The 18,494-nt window shown below is 42.4% G+C and overlaps 2 protein-coding genes across 2 annotated transcripts in view; both read left to right on the top strand.

Annotated features, from left to right (window-relative positions):
- ARL8B (ARF like GTPase 8B) overlaps positions 1–2,875 on the top strand; it is a 54,549-nt gene extending 51,674 nt beyond the window's left edge. The window contains 1 exon segment of the mRNA XM_007985075.3: positions 777–2,875. Coding sequence (XP_007983266.3) covers positions 777–826 — 50 coding nt within the window. The 3' untranslated portion in view covers positions 827–2,875.
- Positions 2,876–9,749: 6,874 nt separating this feature from the next.
- Positions 9,750–18,494, top strand: part of EDEM1 (ER degradation enhancing alpha-mannosidase like protein 1) — a 32,490-nt gene continuing 23,745 nt past the window's right edge. Inside the window, exons 1-2 of the mRNA XM_007985076.3 lie at positions 9,750–10,499; positions 17,061–17,133. Of these exons, the coding sequence (XP_007983267.1) occupies positions 9,991–10,499; positions 17,061–17,133 (582 nt within the window). The 5' untranslated portion in view covers positions 9,750–9,990. The remainder of the gene's footprint in view (positions 10,500–17,060; positions 17,134–18,494) is intronic.

Below are 18,494 nucleotides of genomic sequence, written 5' to 3'. Positions count from 1 at the left end.
TCTTCAGTAGTTGAGTGAAATCATTGTTTCCATAGTGGTGAACAGGTCACGTTTGTTCATAGCTCAGCCCTGTGTTGTTTCGTTAATGGATATTAGCTGGGAAACTGGTAGTGAATTTACTCTCATCTTTCAGGCTTGGAGAATTGAGTGGTGCTTCTAATAGACTCTCATGTACCCTTTTGAAGAAGTGAGGACAAGAATTATCCAGCCCCAGATGTTGAAAGGGCATGATGTGAATCCTGCACTAGCCTTGGCAGTGACAGCCTTCTCTCCCATCCCTCTGCTTTAGTCACGTTGTATCACTCAGAATCCATCCAGAGCTCCACAATGTTTCATGCCTTTTAAAATTGTGCCGTTTTTTTTTTTTTAACCTGGAATTTTGTGGGGTGGCCCCCAAGCCCCAATAATTACTGCATCTTTTCTGTGTATTATACTTAAAAGCTCCTTGAGGCCAGACAGGGGTTCTTCCTTTTTTTTTTTTTTTTTTTTTTTTTTTTTTGCCTTCCTGGCAATTTGCAATCGTATGGGCAACGCATAAAAGATGGCACCAGCCATCCTATACACAACTTAATTTTTAAATCAGAAGACCCTTCAGTCTCTGATAATTCCTCGTATTCTCTTTAAGTTCAGGTAATGGAGTATGGGAATACAGATGGCAGAAAAGCAGAAGAGGTCAGGCATAGTATGTGCCTTGAATTAGCAGCATTTTAAATATTGTCTTGTTTGATGTTTAGTTTTTTAACTTTAATGTCTTCGCTTTTCCCCTCTATCTTTAGATATCACACTTCAGTGGCTTATTCAGCATTCAAAATCTAGAAGAAGCTGAAGCATCTCCTGAAGTCTTCCAGTCTTTCTTGGCTATAATCCTAGAATTATTGTCCGTTCCTCTGAAGTAATTCCCAGAATACGGTCCTTCCTAAACCCAAGAAATTGCCTTTTTCAGAGTTTATTTCTCATGTGCACTGCTGAAGATGAGTATCCCTAATCCTTCATAAAGAATCAGCTAGAGTTGTCATGATAAAGTCAGCACACACAAAAAGGCTTCTTACACATACCTGTCTTAAACCATGTGTAGAGCTTTTTAAAACAAAACAAAACAAAACAAAACAAACCCCCATACACTTTTGACCATCTTAAATCAAGAAAATTGCATATTTCCATTCTGGTCTTTCTGGGCCAGATTTTTATATTGGTTTTCAGTAAATGTCTATCTATAATATTTCATTATAGAGTCCAGTAGCTTAGTACTGACACTGACTTGATACAGCATGAAGTTTCTAGTGCCACACACAGTATTTAGAAAACCTTTAAGCGTGAATGACTTATGTGGGATATATATAAACATAATGTTTATTTTATCTCACAAATGCATGTGAAATGTATAATTACATCCTAGGAATCCAAAATGGTCTGCAGAGAGTGAGCGGAGGCACCAGATCAATGTTGGTTCTTTACACTGGTGAGATTCTACCTGATGAATATTAAAGATATTCTACTTTCTGAGAACTCTTTATCACCAGATGGCAGTTGGGATATGGGAGGAACTAAAGCATCCTGTTTTGTATCTGTCCAGATCATTATTTCTGTCGCTTGTTTTTTCTTCCCGGTTCAGGATACTTTTTTAAGGGATTGAGAATTGAAGATTTTCCAAAAGCTTTCATGAATTTAGAGCATTCCACCCAATATAATAAAACCTGTTAAGAATGTCAGACTTTGTTCAAACATCTGTTTGTTCTATCTCCAGTCATTAAATCAGTGCTGCTGCATGACACTCTAACTCCTGACTTTTTATATCCAGTCATAAAGTTGACTTTCAGCACAACAGATACTTATAAACAAATAAAAACTTTTTATTTTTCTCTCTTATCGATGTAAGGTTTGGCACTCTTTTGACTGGTGCCATTAGACATCTTGATTATTGTGACAACTCTAGACCTGCCTGCTCTATCTAATGTAATCATGCTCGGCGTCTGCAGGTTGTTTAATAATCAGTCACACAGAGAACTGAGGAACTGATGCTGTTTGTTTGCTTCTATGATACAGAGATGTCTAAAAACTTCAAATGGATATGTTTTGTAGTTTAGCAACTTCCGTATACATAAAGGGACATATTAATACTGGTTCATTTGTAAATTATTATTCATATAGACCACTGTAGTAGATAAAACTCTATGGTACACCTGCTTATGTGTTGCCTCACACTGTGTGTGATTTTGTTTCTTTTGTTAAGCAGCACTTATGTAGACTGCATTTCCAAATGTGTTGAGCACTCAGAGTGTAGTCAACAGTACGTTCTTTTAATGAATACCAGTTTTAATTTATAGACTGCCATGGCCTTAAATATATTCTGTACAATATACTGCACTGTGTTGCACAGACACTACTTGCTTTTCTCCATTCATATTTTTATGAGTAGAATCTGGGCTTTTAAATTTCTCTTCTTATCCTTTGAAGCATGTTGCAAACTTCCCTGGTGAGATGGATGGTTCTGTAAATGAAGGGATATTTAAACTTGCTACTGTTGTTCAACACCATTCATGGTCAGTCTGAACCATTACAAAGAATGTGGCAACTTGCTTGTGCCTAAAAGGAGGAATTGGAACTAGAATGTGTGACTTTGTGGGGACTGCATAGGTTTATTAATTGACCTATAGCTAAACCTTAATGTGTTTGTGTGTCTATACATTGCTTTAAGCATTTCAAGACATCCAGACGCTATTACCAACATTTTCCTGTGCATTAACTTCTGCATGTGAAAACTTTTAACAGTTACTGAACTATGTAAATATGTGAATTTTTTTATTTAGGTGGATGCATTTTTTGTCTGTTTACTGCTCTTCTCAGCTTTATTCAATAAACTTGCATTTTAAGGGTTGTATTGGCAATTTTAACTTAAAATGTGCATCATGATGGAAGGTGCAGACTTTTTTGGAAGGTGATAGAAAGTAAGTTTCCAAGAGGAGGGTCTATAGACCATTTGTCAGAAATCAGCTCAGCCCTCAAAGAACTGGGTCTGTGGGCTAGTTAAAATAGAAATAAACTTTTAAAATATCCACAGAATTGATATTGTGATTTTTTGGGGGTGGGGGAAATGCTACTACTTGTCAACGGTTACAATACACACCAAATTTAGGACTTTTAAGTGGCAAGCGCTAGTAAAACATTTTATGATCCAGTTTTAAAAAATCAAACCAAGACCCTGCTAAGCAAATGAAGTTACAAGACATGCCTATTTACTGACTTCAGTTCAGAATGAAAATATTTTAAGTACCAAACATGCTGGTTTTCCCACAAAGGCACATTTTTAGCATAAAGCTTTTTGCTAGTTTGGTATCATCTGCCCATAAAATAAGTCAATACTTATCAAAGCTATTGGAGAAATAATTTTGTATATGTTTATTTGTTTAGAAAAGTTCAATTAGCATTTTCTTCATATCCGTACTATAATTCTGTATAGCCAACCCTTAGTGGCTAATTGGATGTATGATTTAGCATTTCTTTCCCTACCCACGTTTATGTTTTGTTTTGTTGTTTTTTTTGTTTAACTAAATTAGTGGAGCCATGTAGTCAAGCATCAAGTTTCATCCACTTCTCACCATTCTCCTACCAAAGGAGGGGTGTGTGAGAATTGGGGATGAGGATGGGGGAACACTGAGGGTACACATTTAGCTTAATTCTAAATGTGTGTCTGCTTTAAAAAACTTCTAAACTTCTAAAGTTGGTCTTTGATTCTGTCAAGTAAATTGGGTGTTTGAGGAACTAATTGCTTTGTCTATTCTCTCCACGTAAGATTGAGTTACACTGATATCCTGTTGATTTGGTAATTCCAGCTGTTCAGGGGTCAGGTGGGTTCAGAACTGGAGTGGAAGCTTAAACATAATGTAGCAGGCATTGTGCTGTAACATCCAGTTGGCCAAATGCTTTACTCTAAAAATGTGCCACAGTAGGGAAAGCACAATGTTTGATGTTTAAAATGTTTTCGTTACGTTACAAACTTTTAAGGTTATGCCCTCAACTATGTGCATAGCAGTGAAGAGACTTGAAAAGGAAGACAGTAAAGCCGTACAGACTTCCCTTAAGTTTGCTGCTCTACAAGTATGCAGCCTGCTGCAGGTGTTTCCTGTTGGTTAGTAAATAACCTCCACACATTCGCTGTTTAAAATTCAGCTATTAATAAAAATGTGTACTTTTGTCATTGCTCCTCTTGGGTGTTCTTAGGGAAACCAAAGCAGGTCATTGTCATCAAAAATCTAAGCCACAGCAGTAGTCATTTATTATTCCATTCTGTTAACCAGCCTCTTTTCAATAAGATAATTCTATTTTGAAATCCCAAGACATCTGGCATTTAGGTAATGCAGATTTCCCAATAGGAATCGGGGCTGGGGAGGTGGGTGGATAATTTAGCCTCATTTTACTGGGGCTTACAGTAGGGATGTAGGGAAAGAGTTTTTAGCTTGCGATGCTAATACAGCTTAATTCTGTGGAGAGTACTGGGTTGGCATTTGGGAGAATGGGTTCTTGGCCATTAACTGATTGTGTGACTGGTGAGTTGCAGAACTCCCTAGTGGCTCCTTAAGTTTTCCCATTTATAAAATGAAGAGGAGAGGATTTCTAACCATAACTTCTGCCACTGATGGGCTGATTCTAGCAGCCTAGAGATTTGCTTGGTGGCTAAAAAGAGAAGAGATACAAAAACACCCATTTGTCCTAGTGAATATGTTAATATTACATGTTCCTTCAATGGAAGGTAATCCAAAAATACAGAAATATTTACATGTTATAACTTTAAATTTTAGCACAAGAGCTGGAGATTGCAGACATTTTACAGAATGATACAGTAAATTTATTTTGTTTAAAGGAAATTCTGTAAATATATAGCTTATATTTTGAAGGGCATTTACAAATTTTAGAACATTTGCCCCAGACTGCAGAAAATATTTGGTATGCATTCTGGAAAACTATGTACTTACTACAAATTTGAGGGTAAGTGGTTTAGAGCTAAGGTTTAACCCTTTATAACTGCTGTGTTGCTAGGTTTTTTTGTTTTTCGTTTTTTTGAGACGAAGTCTCGCTCTGTTGCCCAGGCTGGAGTGCAGTGGCACAATCTCGGCTCACTGCAACCTCTGCCTCCTGGGTTCATGCCATTCTCCTGCCTCAGCCTCCCGAGTAGCTGGGACTACAGGCGCCCGTCACCACGCCAGGCTAATTTTTTGTATTTTTAGTAGAGATGGGGTTTCACCATGTTAGCCAGGATGGTCTTGATCTCCTGACCTTGTGATCCGCCTGCCTCAGCCTCCCAGAGTGCTGGGATTACAGGCGTGAGCCACCATGCCCGGCCAGCTAAGTTCTGCTAGAATTTATCTAGAGCTTTGGAGAAACTTGGAATGGTTAGAAACAACTACTCTTCAAAGGAAAGGGGCTGGAGGACCAACAAAACCATTGTGTCCCTTTTTGGACATGGGAAGTAGAACATTAACCACTTGCTAATTATAGCATCTCCCTTAACCAATTCTTATCTACAACTGTGGCCTACCCTCAGTGTTGTACAATGTGTATCACACAATGTGCTATCTTGTTTCTGTGGCTTAAGAGAATTCACCATTTCTACCTACTGCTACCTAATACATGAATTAGATAACTCTTCCATTTGTATATTTTATTCTGTAAGAAAAATTCAAATTGCTGTTATTTGTTACATTATTAGCTAATTTATGAAAGCGCTAGCCCTCTCATTCAAAGAAGGGTTAAGGATTTATAGAATTCCGACATTCTCTGGAAGCATCAGTAACCTAAAGGCTAGAGCATGGTATGGGCATGTGCATGATGAATATTTTTGATGTATAGTTGATACATTTGTTTCAGTGGTTTGGTATTAGAATTGCTAGAAGGGAATCTCAGTATATTTTTTTCTTTTTTGAGATAGTCTCGCTGTGTCATCAGACTGGAGTTCAGTGGCACGATCTCGACTCACTGCAACCTCCGCCTCCTGGGTTCAAGCAATTCTCCTGCCTCAGCCTCCCAAGTAGCTGGGACTACAGGCACTAGCCACCATGCCAAGCTGATTTTTGTATTTTTAGGAGAGATGGGGTTTCACCATGTTGGCCAGGCTGGTCTTGAACTCTGACCTCAAGTGATCCACCCGGCTCGGCCTCCCAAAGTGCTGGGATTACAGGTGTGAGCCACTGCGCCCGGCGACTTGTGCTAATGTTAAACAAAAATTATGGGGGGTCGTTTTTTGTGAATTGAGTTTCTGCACTAGGTTCTAGCAGATCAAAGTAGTTACATATATTAAATGCCACACAGTAAAATGGAAACTTTACAGAAATCAGTTTTTCCTGAAAACAGAAAATCCCACTCTGTCTGAATCGGAATAATAAGGAAGTCCCTTCTGCTTAAACCCTTAAAAAAAAGTAACCCAATGTTAACCAATCAGTTATTTTTCATTGTTTTGTTTCCTTACTCTCACAAAACCCACTATTCTGCTGTTTGTCATTGGGAGCTTTCATTCTATTTTGTAGAATGGAGGCTGGCCCATTCATAAGTTATGAATAAACGCCAGTTAGATCTGTAAGTAAATTTGCTGTAATTTTTTCTGACACTAGGAATTGCCAAATAGCCCTTCACAGGAGAAGTACTAGTTTTTGTTTTTACCAATCCCTGTCCCCTATGCCTTTTTAAAAAGAGATGAAGTCTCACTGTTTACCCAGGTAATTAATTGCATTGGCTATTTACAGCCATGATCATAGCAAAGGCAACTTCAAGCTACTGGCTCAAGGGATCTTCCTGCCTCAGCCTCTGGAGTACCCTGTATTTTGTTCACGGAGCATGTTGACAAACTTGGATTTCTGCCCATCAAATAAGTTTGAACTATAATAATACACTTTTTTTTTTTTAGGCCATCAGCTTTGCAAAACCCCTGCTTTTGAAATGTCTTTTTTTTTTTTTTTTTTGAGATGCAGTCTTACTCTGTTGTCCAGGATGGAGTGTGGTGGCGCTATCTGAGCTCACTGCAGCCTCTGCCTCCTGGGTTCAAGTGATTCTCGTGCCTCAGCCTCCTGAGTATCTGGGATTACAGGCGCCCACTACTACACCTGGCTAATTGTTGTATTTTTAGTAGAGATGGGGTTTCATCATTGTAGCAAGGCTGGTCTCAAACTCCTGACCTTAAGTGATCTGCCTAACTTGGCCTCCCAAAGTTCTGTGATTACAGGCGTGAGCCACCGTGCCCAGTCAGGTGCTAGTTTTAAAAGGTTCAGAGTTGAAAAGTATTAACAATAGGGCTCACTATATAGCACGGTGTAAGTACTATACACACACACACACACACACACACGATGTAATTCACAACTGTGATAAACATTGTCCTCATCACTCACCCATTTTATGGATGAGGAAACAAGTCCAAAAAAGTAACTTCCCAAGGTCACTCTTAGGGCAGAGCTACTATTTGAACACCTGACTTCTGAATGTGAGTTCTTAGTTGTCATCTCTTTAGCATTCCCCAGAGTAAAGGGAAAAGTGCCTCCTTATCAGTCCCTGATGCTCTTGTGAGATTACTGGAAAACCTGTCACAAATCAAACTGTATCTTAAAGAGTTGATTTTTAAGGTGGAGTTTTCTGATTAGGTATGGGTGTTGTCCCAATATCAGCTGTATTTACCTTAAGGGGAGTCCTAATCGAAAGGACTAGCACAAAATAACCCATTTCTTTCATTTCAGTTTCATTCCAGAAGGAAACACTTTCTGAACCTAGATCCTAATGCCTAGGCTATGCCTTGCAGGGCGCTAATGTCAAAACTGTTGCCTTTGGATGTGTTGCCTTTGGATGGCTTGGAAAGAGCTGAGGGACCTGTCTGCTCAAGGGCCAGCTATTTGAAGTGCAAATTGCCCTAAAGTGTAGTAACTCTCTTTCTGCCTAGAGTCAACAGGCTCTGAGAATTGAGCCCCCAACCTGATTTCTTCCGTTATGGCTTGTGGAATAAGCCTTAGAATGTTTTCTATGAAGATTAAATGAGCACACATGTCAAAGTGTTTTGAAAACCATCAGGTTTACCATGAAAAGCATCTTTCAGGAGTTGGATGGTTTTCTCTGGTTATTAAAATATTTATTTTTATAAGAGTTTTTCTCTAACATCAAGACAGGAGCTGCCCTCAATGTGGCCTGCAGTTAACCAGATTAAGTTTAAGTTAAAATTTGCAATAAAGTAGCCCTGGAAGGAAACATACAACACGCAACTGAATATTCACATTCAGTTTGCAAGTTCCGGGAAGGCATAAGTTCAGGATCAAGGGCTGGAGCTGGGCTGCCAGCACAGTCCCCAGGCATCCTTTACTGAGGGGAAAAAGCAGAAGCTATGTAGTCTTAAGATCCTGACTCAAGTTGTCTTCGTAATCTTTTTGCTGCTTGGGCTGCTCTCAATGTCTCAATGTTGGGAAAGAACAAGGCTCAGCCAATAGTAAGGACCTTCCTATGTGCCAGCTACCATGTGCTGTAATCAAGTGTTTTCTTAGTTCCCCTTACACCTGCTCTGTATTTCAAAAAGTCCTCTACCCTGAAAATGTGCTGAGAGTGCCACATGACAACTTACCTTCTTATGCACTCCCTTGGTCGGCCACTCAGCCAATATCTGATTTGGGGGTCTGGTCAGGTCTTGCTTCCCAAGCTTTTCAGAAACCCTGATGAAACAGGCATAGGGTCTAAACTTAGAGCAAACCTTACAGCCAACTCCAAGTGCAGCAAGCAAAATAAATAAAACGTCTAAACCGTTGAATCTTTATGTGAAAGCCATAGCCCTTTAGAGCTAACATTTGCAACCTTCTTAATTATAGGAAGTAGATATAGAAGGGTAAAGTGATTTAACTGGGAGTCTACCCCACACCTCAAAGGTTAGGTCGTTAATTGCGGGTGCACAGGAGAGATGGTGGGATGGGAGGGACAAGAGAAGACATGTTTAGATATATCTGGTTAATAATTTGGTGGTGGTGGGAGCCTTGATTCCCACCCCCAACCCGCACCCCCCTTTTAAAAAAAAATCCTATTGCCGAGACTAAAGCAATATAACATAATTTAGTATTTCCTGAAACTGCCGGTTTCTAAGAACTGCCCAAAAGTACTTACACGCACATTCCCGAGACCACTGGAGTTGTTGGATAGGTCTAGGGAGGGATCTGGGGATATGCGTTTTACAAGCATCATGAGCGATTCTTAAAAATTGGGTGTTTAAATCAAAAGATTTATGATCTTTATGTGGCCTGCAGTTAACTGTTTTGTGCACTCCTTGAGCTAAAAGGTAGTAATCCCACCCCCTCCATAAACAGACACCTAAGTTATAAAACTTCTGCCCTCGATATGCAAAAATAGTTCCTTTTATACAGAAATGATCCTTTCCTTCTTTTCAGTATGTATCTTTTAACTGTCATCACTCCTAACCTAGACCTAGAGTGGTTTTTTCCGGTCCCAGCTCTGCCAGACAAACGCTCTGCCCAGAGAGAGACCCGATCTACCCAAGGCCAGGCGGCCTAGGGCCACGTCTGTGTCTAGCGTCCGGCGGGCGCTGCCGTGCCGCTCTCCCATTGGCTGGAAGTTCCCTCGCCTGGGCCGGCGAGGCTCCTGCTCGCCACGCCAGCCCGTCGGGCTACCGACCGCCCAGGGGGGCGGGGCTTGGAGGGACGGGGCGGGGCCTGGGTGAGGGGCGGGGCCTCGGGGCGTCGCGGACGTCCCGGCGGCCTACGGCGTGGGTGGGAGTCCTGGGCCGCGCCCCGCGAGGCCGGGCCCTGGCCGGGCCAATCCCGGGCCACCGGGCGGGCGAATGCTGGGCCTGGCCGGCCCGCCGGAGAGCCTGGGGGTTGGGGACAATGGGCTAGTTCCTGGTGCGTCACGGGGGAGTTCCTTAAAGGGGAAGTGAGCCGGGCTACGAGGCGAGCGCGGGGTGCGGTGGTCGGCGGGGAGGCCCCCGCGCTTTAAAATAATGCCCGCCGCGCCCGCGCGACCATGCAATGGCGAGCGCTTGTCCTGGGGCTGGTGCTCCTCCGGCTTGGCCTCCATGGAGTATTGTGGCTCGTCTTCGGGCTGGGGCCCAGCATGGGCTTCTATCAGCGCTTTCCGCTCAGCTTCGGCTTCCAGCGTCTGAGGAACCCCGACGGCCCCGCGTCGCCCGCCTCCGGGCCCGTGGGCCGGCCTGGGGGGCTATCCGGACCGTCGTGGCTGCAGCCGCCGGGGACCGGGGCGACGCAGAGCCCGCGCAAGGTTCCGCGGCGTCCTGAGCCGGGTGTGTGCGGCCCAGCCCACTGGGGCTACGTGCTGGGAGGCCGGGACCACGGCCCGGACGAGTACGAGAAGCGCTACAGCGGCGCCTTCCCTCCGCAGCTGCGCGCCCAGATGCGCGACCTGGCACGGGGGATGTTCGTCTTTGGCTATGACAACTACATGGCGCACGCCTTCCCTCAGGACGAGCTCAACCCCATCCACTGCCGCGGCCGTGGGCCCGACCGCGGGGACCCGTGAGTAGCCCCCGCCACCCGGGGCCGCGCGCCCAAGCGCTTCCTTCCGCCCTCCGCTCCAGGGTGCAGTCGTCTGTCCTCCGGGGCCCCCGAGGGCGCCAGGGCCGTTAGGGTCCCGGGCAGCGTCCCCGCGCCGTGTCCCGCCTGAGTCCCTGTGAAGACACCCGAGCTTGAGGGTGCGGGGTGGGCCGGTGGCCTTCCTCTCCTGATTCTCCCGCAATCTCCAAACTTCAGAACTGCTGTCCAGCTCAGTGTCTTACACATGAGGAAACTGAGGTCCAGGACCAGAAGGGACAGTGGCAGTGCCAAGGGCTGGCTTGGAGGGCTTTCCACTTCCATCTCGAGCCCCTCCTCCGGTTGAACATAAACTCTAGATGAAATCTCCATGCTCCCCGTGTAAACGCAGCTTCAGAACAAGTCTTTACCCCGTACCCCCACCTCCATCAGATTGCCACACCCACGTCCTTTCTGTGTAAAAAGCCAAGAGTTGACTTCTCCAAAGCCGTCCATTGAGTTTGAGGCAGAACGGGGTTACAGTCTCTCCTTCACAGGGGCTGCTGCTTACGCTGAGGATAGGTGGTGGGGAGGGAAGCTATGTGGCCCACATTTGGGGTCCAGATACTTGAGGTGAAATTTATTGGATGCTGAATTGTCAACGTCATTACCCTGTGCGATCTGTCCTATAAATCCCCCCCACTCTGGTGGCGTGGTTGTCAGGGAAGGTCAGCCAGCCCTCCCTGTCCACCAGCCTTGTTTGCAAAGGCTGAGCTCCAAGGTTCACCGCTGTTGACATCAAAGTCCAAGAGGGCAGTACACCCAGCTAAGGACCTCTTACCTGTAGGGAAGGAGTGTGCATTGCCATAGACCCTGTTAGTCCAAATAGGTGACTCCCCTCCCCTGGATGGGAGTGGAGGAGTTGGTTTGCTCAGTGTCTTGGCACCGTCTGGGGCAAGCGTTTTCCTTCACCTGGAGGAAAGCAGTGGAGTCCAGTCCTTAGGTTCTGATAAGGAAGCCAATAGACTAAACGGACTTGGGTTTTTAAAATGATGTGGTTATCTACACATTTATGTTTTAAATTGCAGTTTGAGAGCATGATTTCTACCGAAGCAAGGGGACATCCCAGGCAAAGGACTGAGCCTTTTCATAATTCTAGGAAACTGATGAGTTTTTCTTGCTTAACCATAGCGTTTATATGTATAAATGTATATTCTATCTCAATTTTTTTTGAGAAAAAATATTAAATTTTGAAAAAAAAGTATTTGGTCTTTCCAGATTTTTTGTTTTTTGAGACGGAGTCTCGCTCTGTCGCCCAGGCAGGAGTGCAGTAGCGTGATCTCCGCTCACAGCAACCTCCGCCTCCCGGGTTAAAGTGATTCTCCTACCTCAGCCTCCCGAGTAGCTGGGACTACAGGCCCGTGCCACCATGCCCCGGCTAATTTTTTGTATTTTTAGTAGAGACGGGATTTCGCCGTATTAGCCAGGATGGTCTCGACCTCCTGACCTCGTGATCCACCCGCCTGGGTCTCCCAAATTGCGGGAATTACAAGCCTGAGCCACCGTGCCCGGCCATGACCTTTCCAGATTTTAAGCAATGAGTGATTTGGCTCACTTAACTAGAGGGGACTTTATACCTATAAATGTATTTTCTTTCTCAGTTTTTTTTGGGGTGGGGAATAAACTTCACTAAATTGCGGTTTTGTGTTTTTTTTTTCAGCCTACATCATGCTTTAATGTTTTTTCTTTTTAAATCAACATCATTAAATTTTGAAAAACATCATAAAATTCCACCAGTTATTTTAAATTTATCTTTGCCACTAGTTCCTGCCCATATGTCTACCCATGTTGTACATAGGCAATCATAGTATGTGTACATATTTTGGATCTTAATTTGTGGTTTTCCACTAGTGCTTTTGGTATTACAAGAAGGGAGAGAGCACTTTCAATAAGTACCTTTATTCTTGCTCACAGACTGTTTCTCAGATTACCTTTTATCGGGTGGAGTCAAGTTGAAAACAGTTTAACGGGGAATTGTGATAACACTTTCATTTGAGAATATGATGGCTTGGAGAGTGAGTTGATGACATTTTAATGTTTTTCTTAATGAACCTTAAGAGTGCTTCTGGAGAACCTTAAGAGTCCCTTCCCAGCAAGTGAGGTGGTGGTTGATTTAACTTGCTGGTCTTCATGGTATCATGTGTGCCGTTGGCTTTTATTTCAGAATGAAAGGCTGCTGATGAGTGTTTTGGTTTGGTTATGCATTGGTTTGGTTATGTGTAAGTTAAGGTCAGGTTGCTTTGAGACAGATGTGTTATTGTAAAGAGGGTGTTAGAAGTATTGAGGAGGTGTGGATGGCATTAGGGAAGGGTTGTGCCCTGAGCTGGGTAGACCTGTTGGTTGGTAAACCTTTGTTGTCTTTGAGGAGGCCATAGAAACCTTGCGCAGACTCCTCACACTTGCCTCTTACAGAGAATGGAAAAGTTAATTTTTTGTACTCTCCTTCCTTTAACTCCTCTCAGGCTTTGCTATTTTTGTTTTAATATTTAAAAAAATTTTATTTTTAATTTTTGTGGATACATAGGTGTATATATTTATAGGGTACATGAGAGATTTTGGCACAGGCATGCAATTCGTAATAATCACATCATGGAAAATTGGGTATCCAACCCCTCAAGCATTTTTCCTTTGTGTTAGAAACAATCCAATTATACTCTTTTAGTTATTTTAAAATGTACGATTATTGACCGTAGTCCTCCTGTTATGCTATCGAATACTAGGCCTTGAGGAAAGTTTAGAACCAGAATATTGTCATGCCCGCTTTGAAACAGGAGGGTACTTCACATCCCCAAACTAAATAATCTATGATAAAAATCTTTCATATTTTTTGTTTGTTTGTTTAATTGACAGGGTCTTGTTCTGTCACCCAAGCTGAAGTGCAGTGGCACAATCATAGCTCACTGCACCCTTGAACTCCTGGGCTCAAGCAGTCCTTCTGCCTCAGCCTCCTGAGTAGCTGGGACTACAGCTGTGCCCCACCATGCTTGGCTAATTTTTTAAAAAAATTTTTCTGTAGAAATGGGGTCCCACTTTGTTGCCCAGGATGGTCTCGAACGCCTGGCCTCAAGCAGTCTTCCCACCTTGGCCTCCCAAAGTGCTGAGATTATAGGTGTCAGCCACCAAGCCCAGCCAAAAATCTTCCAGATTTTAAAAAAATCAAATGTATTCTAATGATTCATTTAACAAGAGTGAATTTGCCATTAGAGTATTATGTAAAAAGTACACATAGAAAATATCGGTGCTAAACACTCTTACCTTTTCTCTGTAGTCATGTGTGCTCCAAGCTTTCTTGCCTCAAGTACATGTGACTTGTTCTTGGGGAGGTGTCAGGTAAGGGGTTAACATGAAGTAAATAAAACCTGAACACTCTAAAAAGAGCAAATCTTTCTGTCTACAGAAAGCTATACAAAGTCAGTTCTTCTCACATCCTCAATTTGGGTCGGAGGATCCAAACTTAAAGTTTCTTTGAGTAAATGTGGACATTATATTTTTGTAATCCTGTGAATGGTAAACTATAGTTCTGGCTTTTGGGCATGTGACCATTCTCAGTTTCTTCTCAACTGTATTGCTATTAAAACAACAAAGCAAATCTCAAATTAAGCCAAACAAATATTGGCCCCTCAAATGCTTAGGTACTCCTAGCTTAAGATGGCCTCCTCTGCATTCCTCTTTCTTTGGAAAATCCTGCCCTCTTTCAGAGTCAGGCTCGTCTTGTTTCCGTGACGCCATCTAACTGAAGATGATTCTCCTTTATTTACTCAGTTCTCCTTTTGATTCCTTTCCTTTGAGCTGCGATTCCACATTTTAACCTTGTTTGAGAATTGAGTACTGTTGTGCATTCACCTTCATTTCCCTTTGTCTTGTCTCTCCCGATTATCAATCCCTTGAACGCAGGGACTCTTTCTTATGTTATTTCTGTGCCTACACCACACCAGGTAGATTTCTGAACAGCTGTTACAGGCTAAGTATATGTGGGAATTTTTAAAAACACATATGTTTGATTTTGTTAGCTAACATAATCAGAAATTTTTTGTCAAAGGCCATGGTTTTCTCCATCTTTTCTGTTTTGAGGTGAACTTTAAAAATTTACAGTGGGGTGAATGCCATGAACATTTGTACCTGGTGAAGTAAGTGGAGCGTTTAGTTGTGCGGTTCAGCCAGCTGGTTACAGGGAAAGGTATTGAGTTCTTGGCTTGATGCACTTAAAGATATCAGCTTAGGTTGGACATTGACAAGAATATCTACGAAGAACAAATCCAGAGTCTTACCTGCATAGTGGGCTGGCATAAATGGAGTCATAATAATTCCGTGCTGTTAGGCTAGGAGAGTTTTATGGTGTTTATTTTTTTTTCTTTCATCCTCACTTCCACTTCCCTCTTATTTTGGCACATTTTGAAAGAGGATGTAGCAATTATTTGGTAAGAAAGAATTAAAAGCGTTCTAATGAATACCCCAGATCTTGGAGAGGATTTGTCTGACTACTCAGTGGAGAGAAGGAACCCCACAGTTACTGCAAATAATTTTTTTTTTTTTTTTTTTTTACTGTTGCAACTCAATTTTTAGTGACTGGGAATTGTAAAAGAAATATTTTAAAACTGGGTCTATTTTAGTTACAGATTAGAAGGCAAAGCACGATAAAACATGGAAAGGAGTTCAGTGCTCACAGTGAGTACCTTCCTTCCATGGGCCTGTGCAAGTGGAGAGAGTGACACATGCCACAGATCTGGGTGTGAGTCAGGAGAGGGGAGTTACATGTGGTTCTCCTGATTACCATCTAGCTTGGATGCTGCATGATGAGGGAGCTACTTTCTGATGAGGCGGGCTATTAAAGCCCACTCTGTTTCTAAGCAGCAGAGCAACATAGTGAAATATTTACACGCAGCAGAACATTCTTGAGTTGGCAGAATTGGGCATGAGGATCTCCCTGTCTCCTTTGAGCCCCTCCTGCAACCCTTGCACTTTTTGTATCTTTTTTGGCTGTCACTTGCCCTTGAGAGGCGTATTTGAATCCACAGCTCTCGCTTTGAGGGGACCTTTTGCTATTGCATAAGTTTATTTCCAGAGAATCAACAAATAGAAGAAACAGGTGCAATTTTCCAGCCAAGCAGTTTTCTGACTTTCCAGCTTGTAGGAAATGAGATAACCCTAGTTCCTAGACTATAGCCCCCATATATATCTTGTTTCAAAAAAAAGTATCTAAAATTTTACTATAAATTCTTTGCTTTAGATTAGGTGGCATAACAGCATAAAACAAGGCAACTGGAGGGTTCAAATAAAATCAGACGTTGGAGCTGTTATGCCTCTTTCACATAAGCCCCATTTCCCCGCAGCTGAGGTATAGGCCTTTCAGAGAGCACAGCAAGCCATCACAACACAGAGGTGCTGTACACCAGAAGCTTCTCTCACTGGAAAGTGAGATAAGGACCCATTAGGGTGATCCAAGGAGCAGATAAAGTACTCTGGGATATGATGGAAGACTGCAGATATCAATGAATCTTGCTGGAAAGAAAACTGGAGCTTTTTTGCTTTGGTTGCTAATAAAATCTTTAAACGGTTGTCTTATGTCTTCTCTTACTATCATTTTTTCCAAGCTTCTGCACTTATTTTCTGGGTTTTTGGGAATGGACAAATAAATAAATGAAGTCCCCAGAATTTCTCAAACTGTCCTTTATTTTACTAGTTCTTCATCCCTGTTCTCCCAGATGTATTAGTTTTTTTGTTGTTGTTGACTTTTTTTTTTTTTTTAATGTTATAAGGAAATACAGCACCTGAGGAGCTTCACCTTTGTTGTCATCCTGAAGTTGGTTTCTTAAGGTTGTTTCAGAATGGAAAATTGCTGTAGATTATGGGGGTGAGAGCTGTGTGGCAGAAACGTTTCTGTAGCTCCAGTTAAGAAGGGAGAAAGGCCTCAATTCCTGCTTTGGTTCATGTTAAATGATATCTCAGAATTAATGGAAATAATGAAGACCCTTTGGATGAGTTATTAATGAAGAAATGGTGTAAAGAAGTTAATTTATACCCCCCAACCATAGGGCAGATGAGTAATATTGACACTGTCAATGAACGTATTTACTTTGTGTGTAATAGACTGTGGTGTCGAATGTCTTTATTAAAGTGTTACAGGTGAGTCGTATGACAAGGGCTCTCCTTTAGTTCCTAATGATTATGAAAAGAGAGCTTTTGAAAGTTGGACAGGACCAAAGAGATTGTATATGGTGATAAACCTGAATCTCAGAGAGGAGATAACTCACCTCCTGACTTCCCATGAACATTCTTTCCACTCTGGTACGAGTGTGTCTCCGCAGTTCTGTAACTCGATTCTACTTATGGACACTATAGAAAGTGTTGCTTTTGGAGTAGAAAGACCTTTGCCGTATTAATTCACCCATAATTAGTTCCTGAATAAATAAGAGTCGCTGGCAATTATAGTTTCTGATGGGTGTTTAGTTTTATTGTCTTCTCTTTTGAAATAACGTCTTTTTGTTTAATTTTAATTTTCTTTTTCAGTTCAAATCTGAACATCAATGATGTACTAGGGAACTACTCATTGACTCTTGTTGATGCATTGGATACACTTGCAGTAAGTGTTCACCTTTTTAAAAAAAGTTAATTAAGATAAGATGTTTTAGAGTGGATTATCCCTAGTTCCCTTCAGCAATGGGAATTCCAGGGAGCCTGATAATTCAAAATGTATCATTAGCTTTGATAACTGTTATTTATTTTAATGACCTTAATGGGGAGGGCAAGAAATGTGTTGAAGGTTACATGAGGGGAAATGTGATTCCATTGAAAAAAGGAGAAGAAATGTATGATTGATTTTAGGGAACCTATTTTTTTTTAAACCAGTTTCTATCTTATTCCCTAAAAGAACCCATAGAGAAGCTCATTAATATTGATAATTACAGTAGTTGCTATTCCAGGAGTAAAAGAGAGAAGATCTCAGGGTCGGCAGGTACCCTGAAATATCATCTAGCTACTGGCTCCCCCAAGAGCAAGTTGGAGTCATAGTGCCAGTCCTTATGTGGGGCTCCCTAGAAACCCTTCTCTTTTATTTGCTACTTCCTGTTTTGTGGACACTCCATGCCTGAGCTGCCAACGTGGGTGCTGACATTACCTCCTTATCCTGTGGTTTGCTCATTGACTCTGGAGAACTGGAGACCTCTGAGCAGATATGAAGAAGCACCTTGAAAGCAGTGTGGCACTTGGTGTGTGGTGCCATGTCTGTGTGCTTCATCTGCTTCACCTTTTGCCATTAAAGCAGTTTCCAGGGGACTGTATTCCAGCATAGTGTTGTTTTAAAACCTTCTTAGTAAAGGTGATTTTACAACCTCTTTGCTTTCCTTCATTGTCCAGCAAGTCTTTACCATGAGAAATTTCTTATTGCAGTCTAGCCCAAATCTTGTACTTAATAATTTATTCCTGTTTCTTTTAACATTCCATAGAAGAGTCTAAAGCTGTCTCTTAGGAGTTAGAATTGGGGCCCAGCACAGTGGCTCATGCCTGTAATCCCAGCACTTAGGGCGGTTGAGGTGGGAGGATCACCTCAGGTCAGGAGTTTGAGACCAGCCTGACCAAAATGGTGAAACCCCTTCCCTACTAAAAGTACAAAAATTAGCTGCGCGTGGTGGCGGGTGCCTGTAATCCCAGCTCTTCAGGAGGCTGAGGCAGGAGAAATGCTTGAACCCAGGAGGCAGAGGTTGCAGTGAGCTGAGATTGTGCCACTGCACTCCAGCCTGGGCAACAGAGTGAGACTGCATCTCTGGAGACACACACACACACACACGAATTGAGTAATGTGCTAGCCAAGTTTGCATTATGATTTTCTAGTATCTTGCTAGTAGTAGAATTACCAGAACTTGGAAAGAGCTTGAGAGATCATTCTACATCCTCATTTTATAATTAAGTAGTAGAAATAGGACTAGGCCCTTGGTCTAATAGGAA

This window comes from Chlorocebus sabaeus, chromosome 22 (genome assembly GCF_047675955.1).
Source record: "Chlorocebus sabaeus isolate Y175 chromosome 22, mChlSab1.0.hap1, whole genome shotgun sequence".
Lineage (NCBI taxonomy): Eukaryota > Metazoa > Chordata > Mammalia > Primates > Cercopithecidae > Chlorocebus > Chlorocebus sabaeus.
The sequence above is the reverse complement of the archived record's forward strand: the minus strand, read 5'-3'. Positions and strand labels throughout refer to the sequence as shown.